Source organism: Ammospiza caudacuta, chromosome 22 (assembly GCF_027887145.1).
Source record: "Ammospiza caudacuta isolate bAmmCau1 chromosome 22, bAmmCau1.pri, whole genome shotgun sequence".
Lineage (NCBI taxonomy): Eukaryota > Metazoa > Chordata > Aves > Passeriformes > Passerellidae > Ammospiza > Ammospiza caudacuta.
The window spans coordinates 2,978,335-2,998,307 of NC_080614.1; the positions used below are offsets into that span (position 1 = coordinate 2,978,335).

At 55.8% G+C, this 19,973-nt stretch overlaps 1 protein-coding gene across 2 annotated transcripts in view; it reads left to right on the forward strand.

The window, feature by feature from the left end:
* The first annotated feature begins 4,978 nt into the window (after nucleotides 1–4,978).
* EPHB2 (EPH receptor B2) overlaps nucleotides 4,979–19,973 on the forward strand; it is a 134,394-nt gene continuing 119,399 nt past the window's right edge. For both annotated transcript variants that reach the window (XM_058818689.1, XM_058818690.1), the window contains exon 1: nucleotides 4,979–5,119. In XM_058818689.1, coding sequence (XP_058674672.1) covers nucleotides 5,035–5,119 — 85 coding nt within the window. In that variant the 5' untranslated portion in view covers nucleotides 4,979–5,034. The remainder of the gene's footprint in view (nucleotides 5,120–19,973) is intronic.

The window sequence follows — 19,973 nt, forward strand, 5'->3', positions numbered from 1 at the left end:
TTTTATGAACTTTATTTTCTCAAGACTTACTTTTAATTCTGAACCTGGGTTCAAATTAGCTGTTGAACAAAATATCCCAAATTTTCTGCTCAATTCTACAGTTCTAAATCTATTTTAAATGCTTCAAAAGTGCCTCTTCTCTTTAATTTGTTCCCATGGCTACCATTCAAAAGTTTCATTCATTTTCTGAGCGGAGAACTCTCCAAATCGTTACTGCAATCTACCAGTTGACTTTTCCTTCTTAATCTAGCAGAAGGCTCTAAACCCTCAGACTACAGACGCTGCAGCAGCAATGGAACAGGGTTACCTTCCACCCCTTGGTGCTGGATGCTGAAATCCTGGAGCTGTTCCGTGCTCTGCTCGTTCTCGGAGCGCAGGAGGATGCTCGGCTGCCCAGTGCCACCCTCTGCCTTCCTCCTCGCTGTTCACCTGGTGCCCGGGGTTCCTGCACACAGAATCCCTCAGGTGCAGGGCTCAGAAACGCCGGAGCAGGGAGCTGAAGGGGAGAGGGAGCCGCTGGTTCCCCCTGCTCAGGTGCCTGCAAGAGGACAAACAGGTTGAGTCAGGTGGGGCTGTCCCGTGTCACGTTTCAGCACGAGCCATCCAGGGCCAGGTAGCCTCGGCAAGCGTGCAGGGATGTAAAAGGTTAATCTTTATTTAACTCTGTGCAGAGAAACCTCCCAAACCTCCCCACAGTGTCCCCGGTGGGGTGGGCAAGGCGGGGGCTGCAGCCAGTGCTGATGACTGGTGTAACTGGAAAAGGTGCTGCTTTGCTCTGGGATGCTGCAGGAGAGCTCTGAGATCCTGGAAACTGCCGAGTTATGGTGCACATCAGTGGGGATGCTGAGCTGAAAGGTGCTGGGCAGCACCACTATTCTAAATAAACTATTCTAAATAAATCCTCACAACAGTGAGGAGCCCCTGTTGCTCCCACCCTTCCTCCTGAAGGACCAGACCTGCCTGTGCCCAGCCTGCAGAGCACTCGGGGTGACTGGGAAAGGCAAGGAAGGACAGAGGGAGGCCCTTGGTGGTGACAGGCTGCAATCACAGATATCCATGGGGTTTCTGGCTGTTCACACACCCTTCACAGAGGTTAGAAAAATCCTCTATTGGGAACAGTTCCTCCATCCCTGCTGAGCTGGGGAACATTAAGTAGGTGATAATAAGTGGTCCCTGAGTGGGAGGGCCTGCTCTCCTCTGGAAAGTGCTACTCCAGACAATTTATCATTCAAACAAAGAGGGGAAAAAGGGTTAACAGTGCCCGGCTTCCCCAGCCAGTGGTGGCTTTGGTTATCTGCAGCATGGCTGCAGGGCTACATGGTGCCTGTACATGTTTGGGGATCAGGAGTTAAGTGTTTAAATGATAAGTGATATCTTAAAAACATAAGTTTAGCAATGAATCTTTACCGACAATACAATACTATTAGTTAATAGGCAGAATTAACTCACTGGCCTGGGGCCAAGCCCGTCACAGCCACAGCCAGAACAGCTGAAGCTGCTTTTCACTGGGGTTTTGCTTTTACCGGATTTTCTGCTGCAGGGAGACTCCAATTTCTGTAAAAATATGCTCGTGTTTTCCTCCTCCCAACCTGCCCCTGTAAGCTTGAGGTTCCTTGGAGCCCAAGGGATTCAGCCAGGACATGGAAATCTTTCCTCTTGCATGCAGAGGTGTGACCAAGGCTGTTGATTCAGGACCAAGGGTGCTGATTCTATGCAGGGCATCTCTCAGTGGCCCTGGACCAGCTCCTGTCTGCTTTTGGTGGACTTTAGGTGCCAGCATGGGACTCACTCTCCATCTCTCCCATCCCACATAAACCTCCCTCTCCCTCAGCTGGAGCATTGAGAATGACCAAGTAGCTTCCTTGGACCAAAGAAGCATCTCCTGAATCTTTCTGGTAGCTGAGGCTCCTTGGAATCACCAAAGATGACTGCACTGAGCCTTGAGTCTGTGCCTGACAGCTCTGTGTCACCACCTGCTGCTTTCCTTTGTGCCTCCCTTCGCTCCCAGCTGTCACCTGCTGCACCTCTTTAACCTCACAGAGGGTGAGAGGGAGCCGCCTCCTCCAGGTGTGATGAGCCAAGGGTTTCATATGCAAATGACCTTTTTCTTTCTGCATCAGGAATCGAAAATGCAGCATTAAATGTGTCACCATCAAACCTGTTTTAATGTCCCCCTAGATGTCATCTCTCCTGGCTCTGTCAGCCTGGGAACCATCTTTTGATGTAAACCAAAATGTGGGTGCAGCTGGAGCAGTGGTTGTCCCATTTTTGTGACCCCATCAAGGCTGTACCTGATGCTCTCTGCAGCAGGGCTTGAGTGTCCTGTGGCAGCGCTGCCGCAGGGTTACTTGTGGGCAGCAAGGACCAGCAAAACCAGCGTAACTGGACTTCCAAATGGCCACATCCAAGCTGCCTGATGGTGGCCATGTCCATGTGACACAGTTCCAAGGCCACTTGTCACCAGATGGCAGCAAGGAGAGCATCAGCTTGCAGTGTGGCTGAGGAGAGCAGTGAGGATGCACAGTGGGCCAGCCTCCACTGAAGCCACTAAATCTGGTGTAGAGTGAGTGGAAGATGCAGAGAAGGACATTGGAGGAGGCCTGGAGTCCCTTGTCATGGCATGGTGCTTTGCATGACACTTTGCTGGTCTGCTCAGATACTGAGGCGTGGTGGAGCTTGTGGGATTCAGGTCAGAAGGTGGAGACTGGGAACAGCAAGTGTGTGAGGGTGGCAGTGGAACCTTGGCAAGCCTTCCCATGGATGCCAAAAAATGCAACAGTCATGGAAAGCCCTTCCTGGGAGCAGAGTGAAGGTGTGAGGTGGGACCAGTGCTCACAGTTCATGACTGGCTGTGAAGAGCATCTCCAGGGCACAAACCAGACTCCAGGGAGCACGAAAGAGCTTCAAAGTCAGCGCAGCAGCCAGACAATCCTGTGTAGCCCAAGGTCCATGTCCATCAGCAACAGCCTAAGGGGGAGCTCAAAAGAGAAAAGGTCTCCAGTGAGTGTTCCCTTGGGACAAAATTCTCATTGTGTCTGGCAGTGCAGTCCTGAAGAGCTTCAAGAAAATCCTGAGGGTCTGGGTGGGCACTGGTAAACACACACAGGGCTGCTGCTCTTGGACTCCAGACTTCCATTTTGGAGAACTGATGGATCCTCGGGAACGTGCAGGACACAACAGCCCTGGGATCCAGGAGGACTGAAATGAGGATATGGTGAGTTTGGAAATGGTGATGGGAAATGCTGGCTGCTTCAGAGCAGCAGGGAGTGGGGGAGCCTGGTACAGGGCTGGAATGGTGGGCAACTGCTGGGGATCCTTGGGATTCTTGCCCTGGAGAAGAACACATCTGAAGGAAGAAGAAGCAAGGCCACTGGCTGTCCTGGCCTTCAGCCTCCTTCCTCAATGCAAGAGTGACCCCAAAAGAGCTTCTAAAGATGAAAGCTTCTCCACACATGATGGAGCAAGGCCACAGGGTTCTCGTGTTGGACGTGGGGCCAATGTGGATGAGCAGCAACATCTGCAGTGACAGGAACTCCCAAAGCAAACCAGAGCCTGAGCTGGGGAAGACCATTTGGCTCATGCATGTGGCCAACATCATCATGGAGCTGTGACCTCCACTAACCACTCCTGTGGAATCATTTCCTGTGGTGGGTCAAGGCAGAGAACCCAAGGTGCTCAAGCTGCTGATGCATCAATGGGATATGGAAGAGCACAGTGGAGCCTAGACTGTTTTTTCCATGTCCTTCCATGGGGAGTTGAGGGACAGGAATCCATCCTTGAAGTGCAATGGGTCTTCAGCTCCTATGAACCTGGCACATCTTGTGCAGAGATCCATGTGCAGGGTGTGACCTCCCTAGGAAGATCTTCCAGGACACAAGTGCTTCCTGCAGGATGCACCTGAACCTTCTGCCCAACCAGCAGACACTGGGACACAGCTATGGCAGGTTCTGCTGGGTACAAGGTGGATACTAGAGAGGCGAGGAGAAGATGTCAGGTGGCAGGGGGCCCTCCTGGGGTAAAGAGTTCTGGCAGCAGCCACGTATCACAGATGCACAGAATGGTTTGGGTTGGAAAGGACCTTAAAGACCATGAGATCCCAACCTCCCTGGCATGCCCTGAAGAGGGTGTGGATCATGAGGTGCCCACAGGGCAGATGTGGTTCCCAGGCATCGGGGGAGTTGGGGCCTGTTGAGCGCTGCGATGCAGAATTGGAGCTGGGTCTCATCTGGCACCTTCTAGGAAGGTCCTGCTCGGCCCCAGCAGTGTCAATGGGGATTGTAACCAAGTCACAGCTGCTCCACGTGGGAAGTGGGGGATTCCTGTTCTCTCCTGGCTGGCTGCGGGGGGATGGTGGAGGAGAAGGGTGCGGGGGCTCAGGGCTGCCCACAACAAGCCTCGGATTTACCAACTCCTTGGATTTTTGTTTCTTTCTTTATATCCTGCTGTACGCGTCCCCTTCTGCAGAGGGGAATTTCCTCACGGCCCCGGCCCCGGCTGCGCCGGGCAGCTGCGGGGGCTCAGCCCCGGGGGGAGATGCCCGGCCCGAGGCCGCGGGCGGCGCGCAGGGCGCGGCGGCGGGGGCATCCCCCGGGACCCCCCGCCCCTCCGCCCCCTCGCCGGTGCCGGCGGCGCAGCGAGCCCCGGCGAGGCGGATTTGGGCTGAAATCACGGCTTTCTCTGGATGATCGACAGCTCCGGGAGAAACCATCGGCGGGCCGGGGGGAGCCGCCGCCCGCTCGCCGCCCGCCGCCCCCCGCCCGCCGCCGGCCCCGCCGCGCCCCCCCCGCACGGCCCCCCCCCACGGCCCCCTCAGGCCGCCCCCGCCGGCAGCGCGGCCCGGGCGGGGCGGGGCGGGCGGCGCGGGGCGTCCCCCGCGCGGCGGCGGCGGTGGCTCGGCCCGGCCGCGGCGGCGGGGCCGGCGGAGCGCTCCGTGCCCGCGGCCGTGCCCGCGCCGGCGGCGGCCCCAGCGAGGGGCTCTGCGCTCTGCGCTCTGCGCTCCGCCGCCTCCATGGAGCGCCGGCCGCGCCGCCTCTGATGCCCGGCCCGGCGCGCACCATGGGGCCGCTGTGGTTCTGCTGCCTGCCCCTCGCCCTCCTGCCCCTGCTCGCCGCCGTGGAAGGTAAGGGGGGCGCACGGGGGGCGGGGGCCCTGCGGGTAGGGCGAGCCCCCTCCGGGTTTTCCTCGTTTTTTGGGGGGTGGCACTTTGCCCCCTGCCCCCCTCCCCGCCGCACGCCCTTCGGAGGGGAGGCGAAGTTTGGGGAAGTGCTACCCCGGCTGGAGGTGTCGCCGCCGGAGCCCGGTGTGTCGTGTGTGCCCCCCCCGCGCCCCCAGACCCTCCCGATCGCTGGCCGCCCTTCTCCCCGCCATCCCTCCGCCGGAGTGGGCATCCCTGGGTACCGCGGCGGGTCCCCCGGGGATGCCCGGGATTCGCCGCCCCGTGCCCGCTGCTGCTCTCGGCAGAGTCTTTGGGGTGCCCCTCCGCCAGGCCTTACCGGCGTTCTGGAACTGGTGGCCGGCTCCCCGTTGGCGCCGTGGCGTTCCCGGCGTCCCCAGGAGGAGCCGAGCTCCCCGCCGAGGTCCCCGGTGCTCAGACAAAGCAGAGTGAGGCGGCAGGTGGGGAGCTCCAGGGCTGGGTGTGCGGGGACGCGCTGGGTGGGAGCCCCACGATGGGGTCTGTGCAGGGGGAGACTCGTTCTCCTGTCCCCAGCCATCCCAGCCATTCTTGCCTGCTCCCACCCGCCCGCTGCATGGACACCCTGGCAAGTGCCAGAGAACTGGGTTGGGCAGGGGCGAGGGCCAAGTGTCAGGCCAAAAACCGGCTGGTCCTGGAGCGGCGTGGTCCGAGGATGCCCGTCCATTGTGGAAGGGTCGTGTTGGAGGAGCTGGGTGGCTCCGCTGTCCCTCCGGCTCCGTTGGGCTGGTGGGCAGGCTGGGTGGCCATGCTGGCCCTGTGTGTGCCGGGCGGTGGGAGCCGCTCGGACGGTGTTTGTCTGGAACATGGATGAGGCACCATTTATTAAGTTGGAGTTTTGGGAGATGACTCATGGGTTGGCCAGCTATACATCGTGATATTTACAATATGGGAGCTTGGCATAAATAGGACTATTTACGTTGCAGCGGAGAGCGCTCGCCAGCTCTGCTATTCAAATGAGCCCAGCATGGTTTTAATTATGGGGGGGAGGGTTGGGGTGAGGAGCGTGTTTGTGAGAGCATACGTGTCCATGCAGGACGTCTGGCCCCATCCGCTGGTGGCCTTGACACTTCCAACGGGCTCTGGGCTCGGCCAGCGGGGCCCATGCACACTTGACCATGACAAGCTGATGCTGCCAACTATGGCATGCCGGTTGCCTTGGGCACGGATGGGGTGACACCTCCACCCCAGCCTGCTCCTGCTGCTGCCCAGGAGGTGCTGCCGGCCGGTGCTGTGGGTCGGGGGCTGGCATCCGGGGCTCCCGCGCGGGTTTGTGGAACGTGAGTGACTGTCCCACCATCATGGCAGGAGCGGCAGGCGCTGGATGCATGAGTGCCAAGGGATGGGGAGCATATCTAGGGATGAGGGGCTGGCCAGTGCAGGTGGGGTGTTTCACCCGCCCGAGATGATCGCTCTGAGGTGCGCTCCTCCATGAATGGGGACGCTCTCAGGGAGATGGTCGGTGCGCTTCCAGCGGCCATTCCCAGCCGCGGCTGACTGTGTTGGTTTGGCTTTGGCATGGTCCCCCTGTGCCCCTGATGTTGCCTCTTGCCCTGTGTGCATCACGCGGCTGTGATGGTCACTCTCAGGGGTGGTGTGGGCAGCCAGATCCCTAATCTAGCCTTCCAGGAAAGGGCTTCTGGAGAACTGGCAAGGTGAAAACGTGTGGGATGCAGCTCCTTGGGCGTGCCTCTGCTCCTTCCTTTATGGAAGTGCCTCTTCTCACCGCTTCCGAAGTGCCTGGTTGTGGTGTCCACCTGCACCTCTGAATGCTCTGGATCCCTTCGGTGTGGACAGATGGACCCAACAGTAGCTGCTGGCCATGGAGGTGGTGGCTGGACCCACCATGTTCCATGGCGGCTGCAGGGAACCTCCACGGTGGCGATGTCCTCCATCACTAGCCCCAGCGTATTCCAGGGCCAAAATGGGGGCAGAAAGGCTTGTTCAGGGGAAAACTACGATTCTGGAGGATCCTGCCTCTTGAGTCCTGTTTTCGGCTTTGTCACAGAGCATTTTGGTACTGCTGGTAATTTCACTTGTCTCCTCTGTGCCTCAGTTTTCCTAATTACAAGGCGTAAAATAATCCAAGCATCTTTCCCAAGGGAGCCGCGAGGTTTTGTTAATGAACATGACAAAGTGCTTTGGGATCCGTGGTTGAAAGCGCAGCCTTAGTCAGTGCGGCTGTGTGTGGGGTGTTTATTTATCTACATGCTTTATATTTCTCTGTGCGCTATATATTCACTTGCATTTAACAAACCTTAATTAGAAACAAAGCCGATAGGGAAGGAAATATAAACAGGAGTGTGCATGGAAATTGGAAGTTGATTGCTCACTGGCCAGCAGAACGCATGGTTCGGGCTCGGAGGGAAGGCTGTTTGGTTAAAACCGGCTCTGTTAAAAGGAAATGTAAAAAGAACGTGAAACATAAATCAGTATGGAAAACAGGGAGGTGGATGACAACATACATAAAGCAGAGGTTAGGAATTGCCTATAGTTGTGAAGGCGGTTGGAAGGTAATGTGTCTGCAGCTGAGAAAGTTCAGGCTTCTCAAAGGAAAGTTTTTTGTGTGTTTTTCAAAAAAAAAAAAAAAAACAAAACAAAACCCAAACCAGAAAGTCAAGAACAAAGGAGTCCTGGAAGGGTCTGGATACCCACCCCAGTTGGTAACGCCGCTATCGCTGACGGCCCCGCTTTGTATTCCTGCTGCGTAGGCTGCGCGCCGATCGCGGGGCTGACGCTCCCGAGGTATTTTGGGGGGAGCTGGGAAGGACACGGAGGTATTTTAAAATCAACAGCCTGGCTAACTCACGTGCAAGGAGGGAAAACCAACCCGATGGTGCTCCTCACCCCAGTGGAGTTAACTTTTCACAAACCTTGTGGTGCTGGCAAGCTTCCCGAGGACTGGAGGAGAGCCAGCCCTGTGCCAAAAATGCAGAAGGAGACACGAGATGGCCCTGCTATCAGTGAGGGTGTGGGCAGCATGGAGCCAGCAGCACGGAGGCAGCAACAGGCTCCAATGGGCGATGGAGAATTGCCCGGCACGAGTTTTGCTGGGAAACAGATCACGGGTGAGGGGACTCAATTTTGAGCAACAACTGTGCTGAGCAATCCTAGTCCTGAGCCCAGTTTTGGGTTTGGAGAGGGATGCTGGGGCAGGAGGGCTGTATCCACTCCTGGGGTGGGCATTCCCAGGGCATGCTGTGGCTGAGGTGCTGGACATGGACATGCCTGCCCATTGTCCAAGCAAACTGGAGACAGGACTTCAGTGCTTCTGCATATTCAATAGTGAATTATAGTATATATGTAATATTTACAGCACTCTCAGACACATGGTGGGATTGTTGGGGGGGTCCTATGCAGGACCAGGATTTGGATTGGATGATCCTTGTGGGTCCTTTCCAATTTGGGATACTCTGTGATTCTGTAATATACAGTATATTTAATTTCACTTATGCTGTAATATATTGTAATGTTAAAACATAGTCTCTGCTCCTGTTCTCATGGTGAGAACCTCCACATGGGGTGCGGGGAGATGCCAGGGACACAGGGCTGGTTTGAGCCTTTGTGTATCCATTTTTTTGGGTCTCCATAGAGGAAGACTTGAGCCACCCCTTCAGGGTTACAGAGCATTGCTGTGACCTTGGTGCTCCATGGAGGTGGATGTTCAGGTGTGCCAGAAGCATGGGAGCTGCAGGAGCCTCCCAGTAAGCCTGGCATGCTCTGGAGAGATGCAGCAGAGCAGCAGGTCCAGGGAGAAACACAGAATCTGTCAAGGGCTGATCCTTCCTGCAAGCTTGAGCTCCAGATCTGCAAACACTCTCCTAAGAACGGGAGGGGAGCAAATGTTTTGGGACAAGTGGGACTGAGGAGCAGAGCAGAGCCTGTGGTTTTGGCCTGGCCCTGTGCCATCCGTCTCCCTCCTGCTGCTTTCGCCTCCCCTCCATTTCCTGGGTTAATTTTTGACAAGGCACATTCCTTGCACCCACCTGCCCTTTGCATTATAGGGGCAGCAAAAGGGAAAGCTCCTTTTGGAGACCAAATAAATCAGTGCCTCATTTAAACATCCATGTTGCTGCCCTTACTACTCTGTTCTGTGGCTTTTCCAGGCAGGAGCAGCAGTCCTCTCAATACCTGCTGACTTCCAGCTTCTCTGGGTGACAAAAGCAAAGGGAGGAGATGCTGTAGGGGACAAGGGTTCGGGGTTGGTGTGGCCACTGGTGTGCCCCCGCTCCTCTGTCACCCCACAGAGGGTGTGAAGGGGACACAGCTGTGCCTTGGGGATGCTGTGAGGGGTTTGGGGCTGTCCCCAGGGATGGGAGCAGCCGTCCCCTTGGAGACGGGCTAAGGACCTGCCTGCACTAGTCAGGGCCCTTTGTGTGCACATACCTGAGCTGCTGGAAAGAGGGGTGGGCACTCAGGAAACTGCCCGAGGAGCTGGGTAAATAGTGGGGGCTGTGACAGCTCCTGTGTGCTTTGGGGCGAGGGATGAACGAGAGCCTGACCCTCCACTCCTGCCCCAAAATGTGCCTGCTCCCTGCACACCAGCCCTGCTGGGATAGGAGTGAGGGTGGCTCTGCCTGGGAGTGGGGCTCCATCCTGCCACAATCCCATTTTTACCAAGGAAGAGCCCCGTCAGCTCCCACCCTGGTTTGTAATCCCTCCCATACCTGGATCTGGTTTATAGAGAGACCAGGGCGAAGCACAGCTGCCAGTTGGATCTCGTTGGGATGAGGGTGCAGGGAGATGCTCAGAGGCAAAAGTTCAGCCGTTAGATAAGGGAAAGGATGGGGCCTCCTGTGATAAGGGGCTGAGTGCAGCATGGGCTGGGCGCAGGGAGGGAGGGCAGGGGGAGCTCCCAGGGCTCTGCCCGCCTTAGCCAGGGATGGGGGAGCTCTGGGAATGCTGAAGGTGGGCAGGGACCCCTTGGAGGCCAGGTGACAGCAGGAGGGAGGCTGTGAGGAAGGAGAGGTGCCTGGAGATGTTGTGCAGGCATGTATTGTTAATGCCTTTATATCAATGTCAGATGTTCGAGGAACCTGCTGGATGGATGGCAGGTTGTGCCAGGGTGCAGACACGGATGGCTGTGCAGGGCGTGCCAGCCCCCTGAGATAATCAGGATGAGGGAAAGGAGTAAGTGAGGATCATGCTGGTTGCCCCTCCCTGAATTTCCTTGCTTGGGATGAAGAGAGCACTATCAGGTCTGACAGGAAGTGTGCACCGACTGCCAAGCATTAAAGAAAGATGGAGCAGGCCATGAGGGCAGAAAACACAACTGTAATTGGGGCTGGTCTGTGCCTCCCTAAATGTCACATTCAGAAATGATGGTTTTAGTGGCTGAGAACAGTTGTGGTTCTTTGGAGAGCTCACAGGAGGATGAACTCTGGATTTAAACGTGAGCAACCACACACGACATCAGATCTTCCAATGGGCATGAGGAGGGGCTGGGGAGCTCCTCAAGTTGGTGAAGCTTTCTCAGTTGATCCAATAAATATCTTCCTTCCACATTACCTCTCTCAGAGTCGGACCATGGCATCCATAAAGCAACCAGCACTTAAAAACACCACATAGTAATGGTGTCTGAGTAAAGCAAAGTGAAGGAGTTGACTGAAGGGAGAAGCTAAAATAGGAAAATACTTGCCCATGATGTAGGAAATTAAATTAAACCTCAGAATAAATCCATGCAGCCCACTTAACATGAGCTTCCTAAAAATAACCAAAAACCAACCAAACCTGATTAAATGGCAAATTGGAGGAGATCATTGGAAGTAAAAAAATGTTCTTCATAAAGTGAAAGGGGTATCTAAAAGGAGAAAATAAAAAAATCAGAAATTGTTGTCTGGTGAATGTGAAGCCATATAAGGCAGGCTGAAAGGAGTTTGAAAAATAACTTGAGAGCAGAAATTGTTTATCCCCCAACTTTCCCCTCAACAAATGGGTATTGGGAAATTAAATGTGCAGGATGGAGCCCTTGGCGTGGAGGGGGATGACTTCAGTGTCACCCCAAGTGGCCAAAGGGGCTCCTGCCAAGGGGCTTTGCTTCCCAGGGCAGGGCTGGGAGGCTGTTCTGAGGTGATGGCAGGAGAACCCGTATTTTACAATAAGTCAATAAAATGAATATTTGAGCCAGAGTAAATGGGACGAGCATCCTTTAAGAAGATCTCCCTGGGTGATCCAGGAGACTCCAGAGCAGTAATTTTAGAGGAAGGGCTCTCTTATGGATTAAAATGTGCTTTAAGAAGGGGAAACAAAGAGTCAGTTTTCCCACTGGACGGGGTCAGCGTGAGGCTTGTGCTGGTGATGTATTCATAAAGTAGAGAGGGGTGGGAATGGGAAGGCAAAGAGTGTTTGCAGATTATACAAAATTATTCAGGATGATAAAAACAACAGTTGTCTTGAAAATATTGCAAAAGGCTCTCATGACTCTGGATAGGCGGGCTATAAAGTGGCAGATTAAATGTAGTCAGGGATGAATGAAAAGGGATTCACATGGAAAAAATTACCCTAAACCCATGCATGCACAGTGGCAGTCTTTAAATTACTTATTAGCATTTTGAGAAAGAGATCTTAAAGTCATTGTGGATGGCTCTTTGAAAGCATCAGCTCCGACCTGGGAAAGACTGGGAAAGGGAGTGAAGATGCTTGTGCAGGAGAAGTGCAGGGGAGAGGGGCTGGGGGAAGGATGCGGCTTGGGGAGGGAGGGAGGGGGCACAGAGGTGCACTGCTCTGTGGGAGGTGTAAAGAAGAGGGTGATGAAAGGGTGGTGATCCTTTATTTTATATTTTTCCCCTCTCTCTGGAGTTCTCAAGCAGAGGGTTTCACAGCAGGAGCATGGGAGGGTGGAGGCAGGGCAGGGTGCAGTCCAGCCCTCCCCCGTGCTGGGTACCCTGGATTCTGGTGTGCTCTCTGAGCATCCTGGTGCACTGCAGGAGGTGGGATGGAGACCAGCAATCCCTTTGGCTCAGCCTCCGTGGCAGGTGTGGTGTTTGAAAGGAAACAGGGGAAGGTGCCTTCTCTGGGCTCCCACACTGGATGTCCAGGCTTGGTGGGGTCCCGCCGGCCCCCTGCTCCCAGTCTGGCTTCCAGGATCATCTGCAGCTTCCAAGGCAAAGTGCTGGGGAGGTCCACATTGCTCTGGGTGCTCATGGCCTCGAGCCCTCTGTGTCTGGGGACACCTTTAACCTTCCACAGGCTCTTGATTTTGGCCAGATGGCCATGGAAGGTCCTTTGGAAAATGCCTGTTGGTGCTTGCCTTTGCCTTCCTGGGAGTTTCAGAGGCCAAGAGCATCTGGTTGGAAGTGGGGAGGAGAGGAGCTTCCCTGAGCCCTGGCTTCACCTTGGGGGCTGGTGGCTGGGTTAGGGGAGGTGCTTGGGCCCTTACCCAGCAGCTGTGAGGGTTGGGGGGGACAAATGTGGCTGAGATGTGAACCTCCCTGGGGCAGAGGGGACACCTGGAGCTGTGTGAGTGTCCCTGGGGACACCTGGAGCTGTGTGAGTGTCCCTGGGCAGAGGGACAGCTGGAGCTGTGTGAGTGTCCCTGGGGACACCTGGAGCTGTGTGAGTGTCCCTGGGCACAGGGGACACCTGGAGCTGTGTGAGTGTCCCTGGGCACAGGGGACACCTGGAGCTGTGTGAGTGTCCCTGGGCACAGGGGACACCTGGAGCTGTGTGAGTGTCCCTGGGCACAGGGGACACCTGGAGCTGCCGTGGGCTGGTGCTCCCAGGGCCAGACACAGGGAACAATGGTTTCGGCTGCTGGGCTCCTGGGTAGCCTGTGGCTGGCTCCAGGCCCCCAGCCCAGGAGAGGAGGGGCAGGCAGAAGGTCTGGGATCCCCTGTGCTCCCAGCCAGGCTTTGGGGACACGGGGACACCCAGCTGCTGCAGGCTGAAGGACAGGCTGTGCCCCTGGTGATGCACAGCTGGTGATGCAGCTCCCCAGCCATGCCCAGCTGGGCTCTGTCTGTCCAGCAGCAGGCTGAGCTGAGTGCTGCTCCATGGGAGGTGTCATCCCAGCTCCCCAAATATGTCCCCAAAGTGTGTGGAGCCCTGCTGGAGCCTGGTGAGCTCTGCTTGCGTGTCCCTGTCATGGCTTGGAGGGACCTGTGTTGGGAGGCTTCTGCAGTGCTGCTCTGCTCAGCAGCAGAGGAGAGGAGAACCAGGGAGGGTGAGGAGGGTCAGAGAGGAGGCTGGATTCTCCAGATCTTCTGCCAGGACCCTCTGTGAGCCTGAACAACCTCAGAAGAGGGACACAAGAGAGAGAGAAGGCATCTCCATCGTGTGTAGTCCTCATGCACAGGTTGTGGGTTAGAAGCACTGTGATGAGACAGTGCAGGTTCTGCCTATTCCAGAGTCTCTCAGGGCAGGGAGGACTGATTGGAGCACTCTGCATTGGAGCAGGGGACAGGGAGTCTCTGGTTGCTCCTTGCTCTCTAGAGGAGATCCTGCTCCTTGAGCCTCTCAGGAGGCCACTAGTTCCCTCAAAGTGGCCACTGAATGTACACTCTTTGGGCTGCTTAAGGCTGGAGGGTGGGACAGGATGTGTCTGAGGACAAACCAGGCAGGAATGGGCTGTTGAGGTGCCTTCAGGTGTGTGGCCATGGCAGGGACTCCTGGATGGAGCTGGCATCATCATTCCCTGCTGTTGGCTGCCATCACTTGCTGATCATCATCCCCAGATGATGCCTCTGTGAGTTTGGCTTCAAGCCTTTCTCACGAGATCCATCTTTCGTGAAAGCTTTGCCTTGGCAGTAGACTTCTGGGTGGGAATGATGCCCCAGGAGGGGGGCTTGGTCCTGGAATCAGAATCATTGGCTGGTTTGGGTTGGAAGGGACCTTGGAGCTCATCCAGTTCCACTTCTGCTATGGCAGGGACACCTTCCTCTAGTCCAGGTTACTCCAAGCCCTCTCCAGCCTGGTCTTGGACACTGCCAGGGATGAGGCAGCCACAGCTGCTCTGGGCACCCTGTGCCAGGGCCCCAGCATCGTCTCAGAGAGGGATGTTCCTGATATTCAGTCTGTCCCTGCCCTGTGTCAGTGGGAAGCCATTCCTCATTGTTCTATCCCTCTATTCCTTGACCAAAGTCCTTCTCCAGCTCTCTTGGAGCCCCTTCAGGCACTGGAAGGCTGCAATGAAATCACCATGGAATGATGAAATGTGTCCAAAGCACCTGTTTGTGGTATTGAGGAGCTGGGAGTGCTCTGCTCTGACAAATCCCTGTGCAGCTGGTTTGGGGTGAGGTGTGGCAGAAAGTCTGCTGAGGATCAGGGCTGGGCCACCCAAAGGGGCTGGGTGCTGTGGAGGGGAGGCCCAAGAAGCCCTGGGCCATCCCCAGGAGGTTTGTGCTGGCCAGGCAGCCCCAGGCAGTGCACAGCTGGGCTGGGGCACGTGAGGGTCACCTCTCCCCGTGCCGAGGTTACGATGGCGTTCCCTGATTTGCTTTGCTCTAATCCCGTTTCCAGGCTCCAGCACTGCGACTCAGAAACCTTTATGGGCAGCCTCACTTCATAAATCTTGGCCTTGTTTTACTTTTAAGCCTGTCTGGTATCAGAGGATAAAGCCAGCAGGAGAAATGCGTGCCCTGGGGGCAGCGTGGATGGAGTGAAACAAGATGTCCAGGCTTGATAGAGCCTGCAGGGATGGGGGCTGGCCAGGCTGCAGGGCAGGGACTTAACTTGGGAAAGCATTTCCTGTGGATCTCTGCTGAGGGATCTCTCCTGCAGGATCCCAGTGCCTCCAAGGCTGCTTGCAGAGTGCCTCTGCAGGTGTCTGAGCACTGGTTCTCTGCCTCCAGCCTTTGTATGCACCTTGTGACACCTTTGTGGTAAATGGGAGCAGGCCTGTGGCTGTGTGGGCATTGCTCTGGGAGGGAGAGCGAGCTGGGGATGTTATATTTTCATTGCCTGGCGAGCAATTCCAATATTTTCATTGCCTGGATGTGGGGAATGGCTGATGGCAGGGTATTGATCAGCCAGTGCTGAGAGGTGGGATAGAGGTGCCAGCTCCCCCAAGCTGGCTGCTGGCACTGAGGGCTTGGATCAGGCAGAGCAGAGCAGCCCCACCAGGGATGGTTTCCAGCCATGGAAATAGCTGCAAATGCATGCATGGGCAAATGCATGGATGGGCAAATGCATTCCCCAGGCAGAGCCTGGAGCTGCCCTGTCCATGCCTTGTCCACTCCCTGGAAGTGCTTAAGGCCAAGCTGGACAGGACTTGGAGCAGTCTGGTCTGGTGAAAGGTGTCCTTGCGCATGGCAAGGGTCGAATGGAGATGGTTTTTAAGGTCCTTTCCAGCCCAGACCATGGTGTGATTTGATGAAGCTTGGAGGTAGCCCCACTCGTGCCTGCCCTGCAGGGGATGGAGAGTCCCACAGGCTCTGGAAGGGTAAAGTCAGGCTGGCTGTGCTGCTGTGTGGGAATCCCTTGTCACAGACTCACAGGAGGGCAGTGGGGCTGCCCTGGGCTGGAGGGGACAGACTGCCCAGCACCTCCAGGACTCGTCCCCATCCCCTGTCACCTTTGGTGAACCTCTGAGAGCCTGGCCAGCTGCAGAGCGGTGGGGAGCAGGGCAGGCACAAGGAAGGTGCTAATTAGGATGTTGGCAGCATTAGCAGGGGTTGGTGTCTGGCTGGTGGGAGGTGTTGAAGAGGCAGCGTGGGCTCTGCTCCGCGTCACACTCGGTACAAAGCTCAGGCCAGTAGGCTGCTCACAAGTCTGCAGGAGGACAAGGCCAGCTCAGGGCTGAGGGAGCCATCCAGGGGCAGGTGGGTGCTGCTTGGAGCCCACGTGGGGCAGCTGGGTGAGAGTCTGATGTGGCTTTGTCCTGGGGCTGCTGGGAGCATCCCCAGTGATGGGGAGCTGCTTCCTTCATGTGGCTGTGCTGCTGCCACAGAGGCAGCCCTGATACACCTGCTTTTAACCTCCTTCTGGCTCCTCACCTTTCTTTTTCCATGGCTGTAAGTGAAATAGAGAGTAGAGGAGCTGCTCACATTGCTTTTGGAGTTTTTTTTTTTTAATCTGATGTCAAACTTATGCCATCACATTGAATAGCTGCCATGAGATTTTGCTGTGACTGACACCTGTTCTGGCTTCAGAGCAGCAGCTTTTGATTCAAACAAATCCTCTGGAAATGCTGAGTTTATGTCAGCTGCTCCCATGTCTTGCCTGCTCCCTGTTCCCAGCTTTGGCTGAACGTGGCATCACTCAGGAGGTTGCTGGTGCTCTGAGCAGTGGCTCGGGGGATCTCTGGAGCTCCACTGGTTTATGGTTTGTGGGACAGGCAGAAGTGCAGGCACATGCAGATGAGGTATTGCCAGGCTGGTCCCTCTGGGCTGCTGGGCAGGTGGCTGTCCCCATGTGGCAGGACATGGCTCCTGGGTGTGCCCATGGCAGGAAAACGGGCACAAGCCCAAAGCTGAGCCGGCCAGCTCGACCGTTGCGGCGTTCCCTTTCATCCCGGCTGTTCCGGGAGCCCATCCTTCCTTATCTGGGGGGTTGGGGGTGAAGTTCAATCTTTCCAAGCTGGGTCCCACAGTGCTGCTTTGCTTCTCCCAGTTTCTGTTGGTTCCTGCATAATAAAAGGTGGGGCTGCAGGGAGGGGAGCTGAATTTTGGACTGAGAGGTGAGGAATGTGTCAGGGGACACTGCCAGGGGCTGTGGTGGGTTTGGGAGTAGCACATTTGGGACCAGCAGGAGGGACCAGTGGAGCCCAGATGTCCCTGTGGTGTCTTGGATGGGATGGCAGGGGCTGCCCATTGGGTTTTGTGCTGGGGGAGACCAAGCAGGTCACCCTCCAGCAGAAACCTTGCCCTGTAATTTGGGTGGCCTAAATATGACCTGAGCTCCTGCTTGTGAGTGCTGGGCCCTTGGAAAGCTGACCTGGTGGTTTACTGTGTTTGGGAGGTCCTCAGTGTGTGGGCTACATAGAGAGAAGGGAAAAAAAGGGATTTGTGAGGTCAGCCCTGGGTGTGTCATCCACCAGTGGCCAGGGGGGTGGAGAAGGGCTCAGCCCTCCATGAGTCTCCTGGGGATGCCAGCAGGTCGTGGAGCTGTGGTGACATGCCCACCCCATGTGTAACCATCAAGGTGCCCCTTTCCTTGGTGGCATGTTGGGGTCTGTGCTGGGAGAGGAGCCCTGTGAGTGCGCAGGCTCAGGTGATGCACCTGAACATGCTCTGAAATCGCCTTCCCTTTGGTGGCAGGAATGTGCTATACATTTGCCCAGGACTAAAATAAAACTGCTGCCCTAGTCCCATCTGAGAGAAAAAGCCTGGGGAGAACACATTCCTCTCCTGGCTGCTGTGGTGGGGGTGCTCAGTGAGGCCTTCTGAGGTGCTGGAGGTTTTTGTTCAGTGCAGAAGTCACTGGTTGTGCTTGGCCTGCTCCAGGGCTGTCACTCCTGAGAGGGCTGTGGGCTGACGTGGGTGGTGAGAGCCCACCTAGGGTGGGAGTGTGGTGGCCATGAGGGAGACGATGCATGGGGGTGAGCAGACAAACTGATGGATGAGTCAACAGACCCAAAAAATAGAATTAAAAAAAGGCAAACCTGGCTTCTCTTCCAATTCTATAAAAGTAAAATGAAACAGACTTCATGCTCACATTGTCTGAAGAAATCCCATCCACCAGCAGCGTTGGGGAGACCCTGCTGGTCCAGCATCAAGCGATCACTCTCTGATGATGCACATCCCCTGTGCTGTCCTCATCAATGTGTTACAGCTCTGCCCTTGCTCCAGACCCCCAAGCTCTTCCCCTTTCAGCTGAGAAGAGGGTCTGGAGCAGGGCCTGGCTTTGCTACACCTGCCTGTCCTGCAGCACAGTTGGTGTCACCCTGTGCCAAGCCTGGGCTGGGATTTCCCACCCTTCCAATCTCCCCACCTGCCACTCTTTGTTTCCCTCTCAGACAGTTAAATTTGCACACCCTTCCCATGGTTTGGCCTGGTGGGTTTGGTTTCCTGGGTCAATGTCTGCTGGAACGTTTGGATGTCCTCTCCCAGGGAGGACTTTGCCCGTGCTGGGTACTGCAATCTCAGCTACAGCCATGGAGCTGGTAGAGACAGTGGGTGATCCACAACTTGGAACATCTCAGTTTAGTGAGGCTGGCTCAAAATCAAGTGTTTTAACAAAGCAGGAAATGTTGCTGTGGGATTTCTCCAGTGTTTTAGGAGGCTGGTGGAGGGCTCTGTGCTCATTCTGGGGCTGCTTCTGGGAGAGGAAGACATTGAAGCTTACTGCTGGGAGCATGGTTTTGTTGCATCTCCTGCACCCAAACCAAGTCCTGCAGGAGTGGTTACACTTTGGCCTGCTCTGGGCTGCAGCCAGAGTAAATATTCACTGGAGATGTTTTGTTTTGGTGTCTCAGGCTCACGAGGCCAGTGGAGGTGCGAGCAGGGATCCCCAAAGCGGGGCTTGCCAGCCTTTAATACTTGGAGTACTTGTGCTGCCTGTTTGCAGGGCTCTGCTGGGGATGAGACATGGCTGGTCTCCATGGTTTTATGTGGCATGGGACTGTGCCAGCACACAGCTGAGCCCTCACAGAGCAGCATAAAAAATGTTGTAGTTGGGATTAGGTTACCCATCCTTCCTATAAAAGACTCTATAAACAGTCCATCAAGCCCCAGCATTCCTGTGTTGGCTGTGAGGTCCTTCACACTTAATGGCTCTGACATTTGCTTTGACTAAACCTTTTTTGGGGGGAGGCAGTGATATAAAGCAGCCCCCAAAGAATGGGGTTTTGCTTGCTTTAGTGGGGGAGCCCAACTGGGCTGGCTTGGCAGAGGCAGTGTTGGATGTCAGAGGATCTGGCTGGGCTGGGGAGGCTGCCCTGAGGCAGTGACAGCAGCAGCTCCTCCCTCCCCATCACTGAGGGCTTTCTCTGCGGGGATTTGCTCTTTGCTGGGGTGTCTGAGAATTTTCCCTTATCTTGGGGCAAGCAAGGACCTGGGGCTCCCTCTCCCATCTCCCAGCACACCTCAGACTGTCTTGTCTCTGCTGTAGCTGAGTAATGCTCCAGAGTTAAAGCTTCCCAGTCCAGCTCCCCAGTCCTTCTGAAAAACCTAAAGCTCAGTCTGGGGACCAAGTGGTCTCTTTGTAGCTTCAGGTGTGCTCCCACCTTCACCTTCCTCACCATGCCCTTCATGTGTGATGCCAGCCATGGAAGTTTAACAGCATCCATGGGACTTTCTTGATGTGCTTTTGAGTTTTGTTCATCCTTTGGGGAGCCAAAGGGGCAGGGAATGGATGGATACCCAGGTGGGAGACTTAGGTGGTGCTGAAGGTGTTCCTTATGCTGGTTGCTGCACTGTTGGGGCAGGTGTGCACACCTTGGTCATTCCTTGGGGCTGGTGATGTGTGGGTTAATGTAGATAGAGGCTCCTGCCTGGGACAGTCATGTCTCTCCTGGGAACCTTAAAGCCAGAATTGTGCTCCTGCTCTCCCAGCAGTGTGGGGAAGGAAGAGCCCTGACCCTGCTGGCTGCCAGGAGGTGCCAGCTGTGGTGGCAGTGCTGTGGGTGACACCTGCCTGCCTGGAAAGGGACTGAAGCCACAGGGCTGTTGGTGCACAGCGAGCGTCTGTGGGGTGGGCACGGCATCCGTGCTGTGGTGCCAGAGCTGGGCACGAGGGGCTGTCCCTGATCACTGCCACCATGTCACTGGCACCATCTGGAGCTTTTCCTGCCTGCCTGGTGCTTACATCTGTTGAGCCGCACCAGCTCCAGGGCAGTTGCTGGAGGAGATCAGGCTTTCCAGTGCTTTTCACTGCTGAGTTTAATTCATTTTAAGGTTTTTACGCC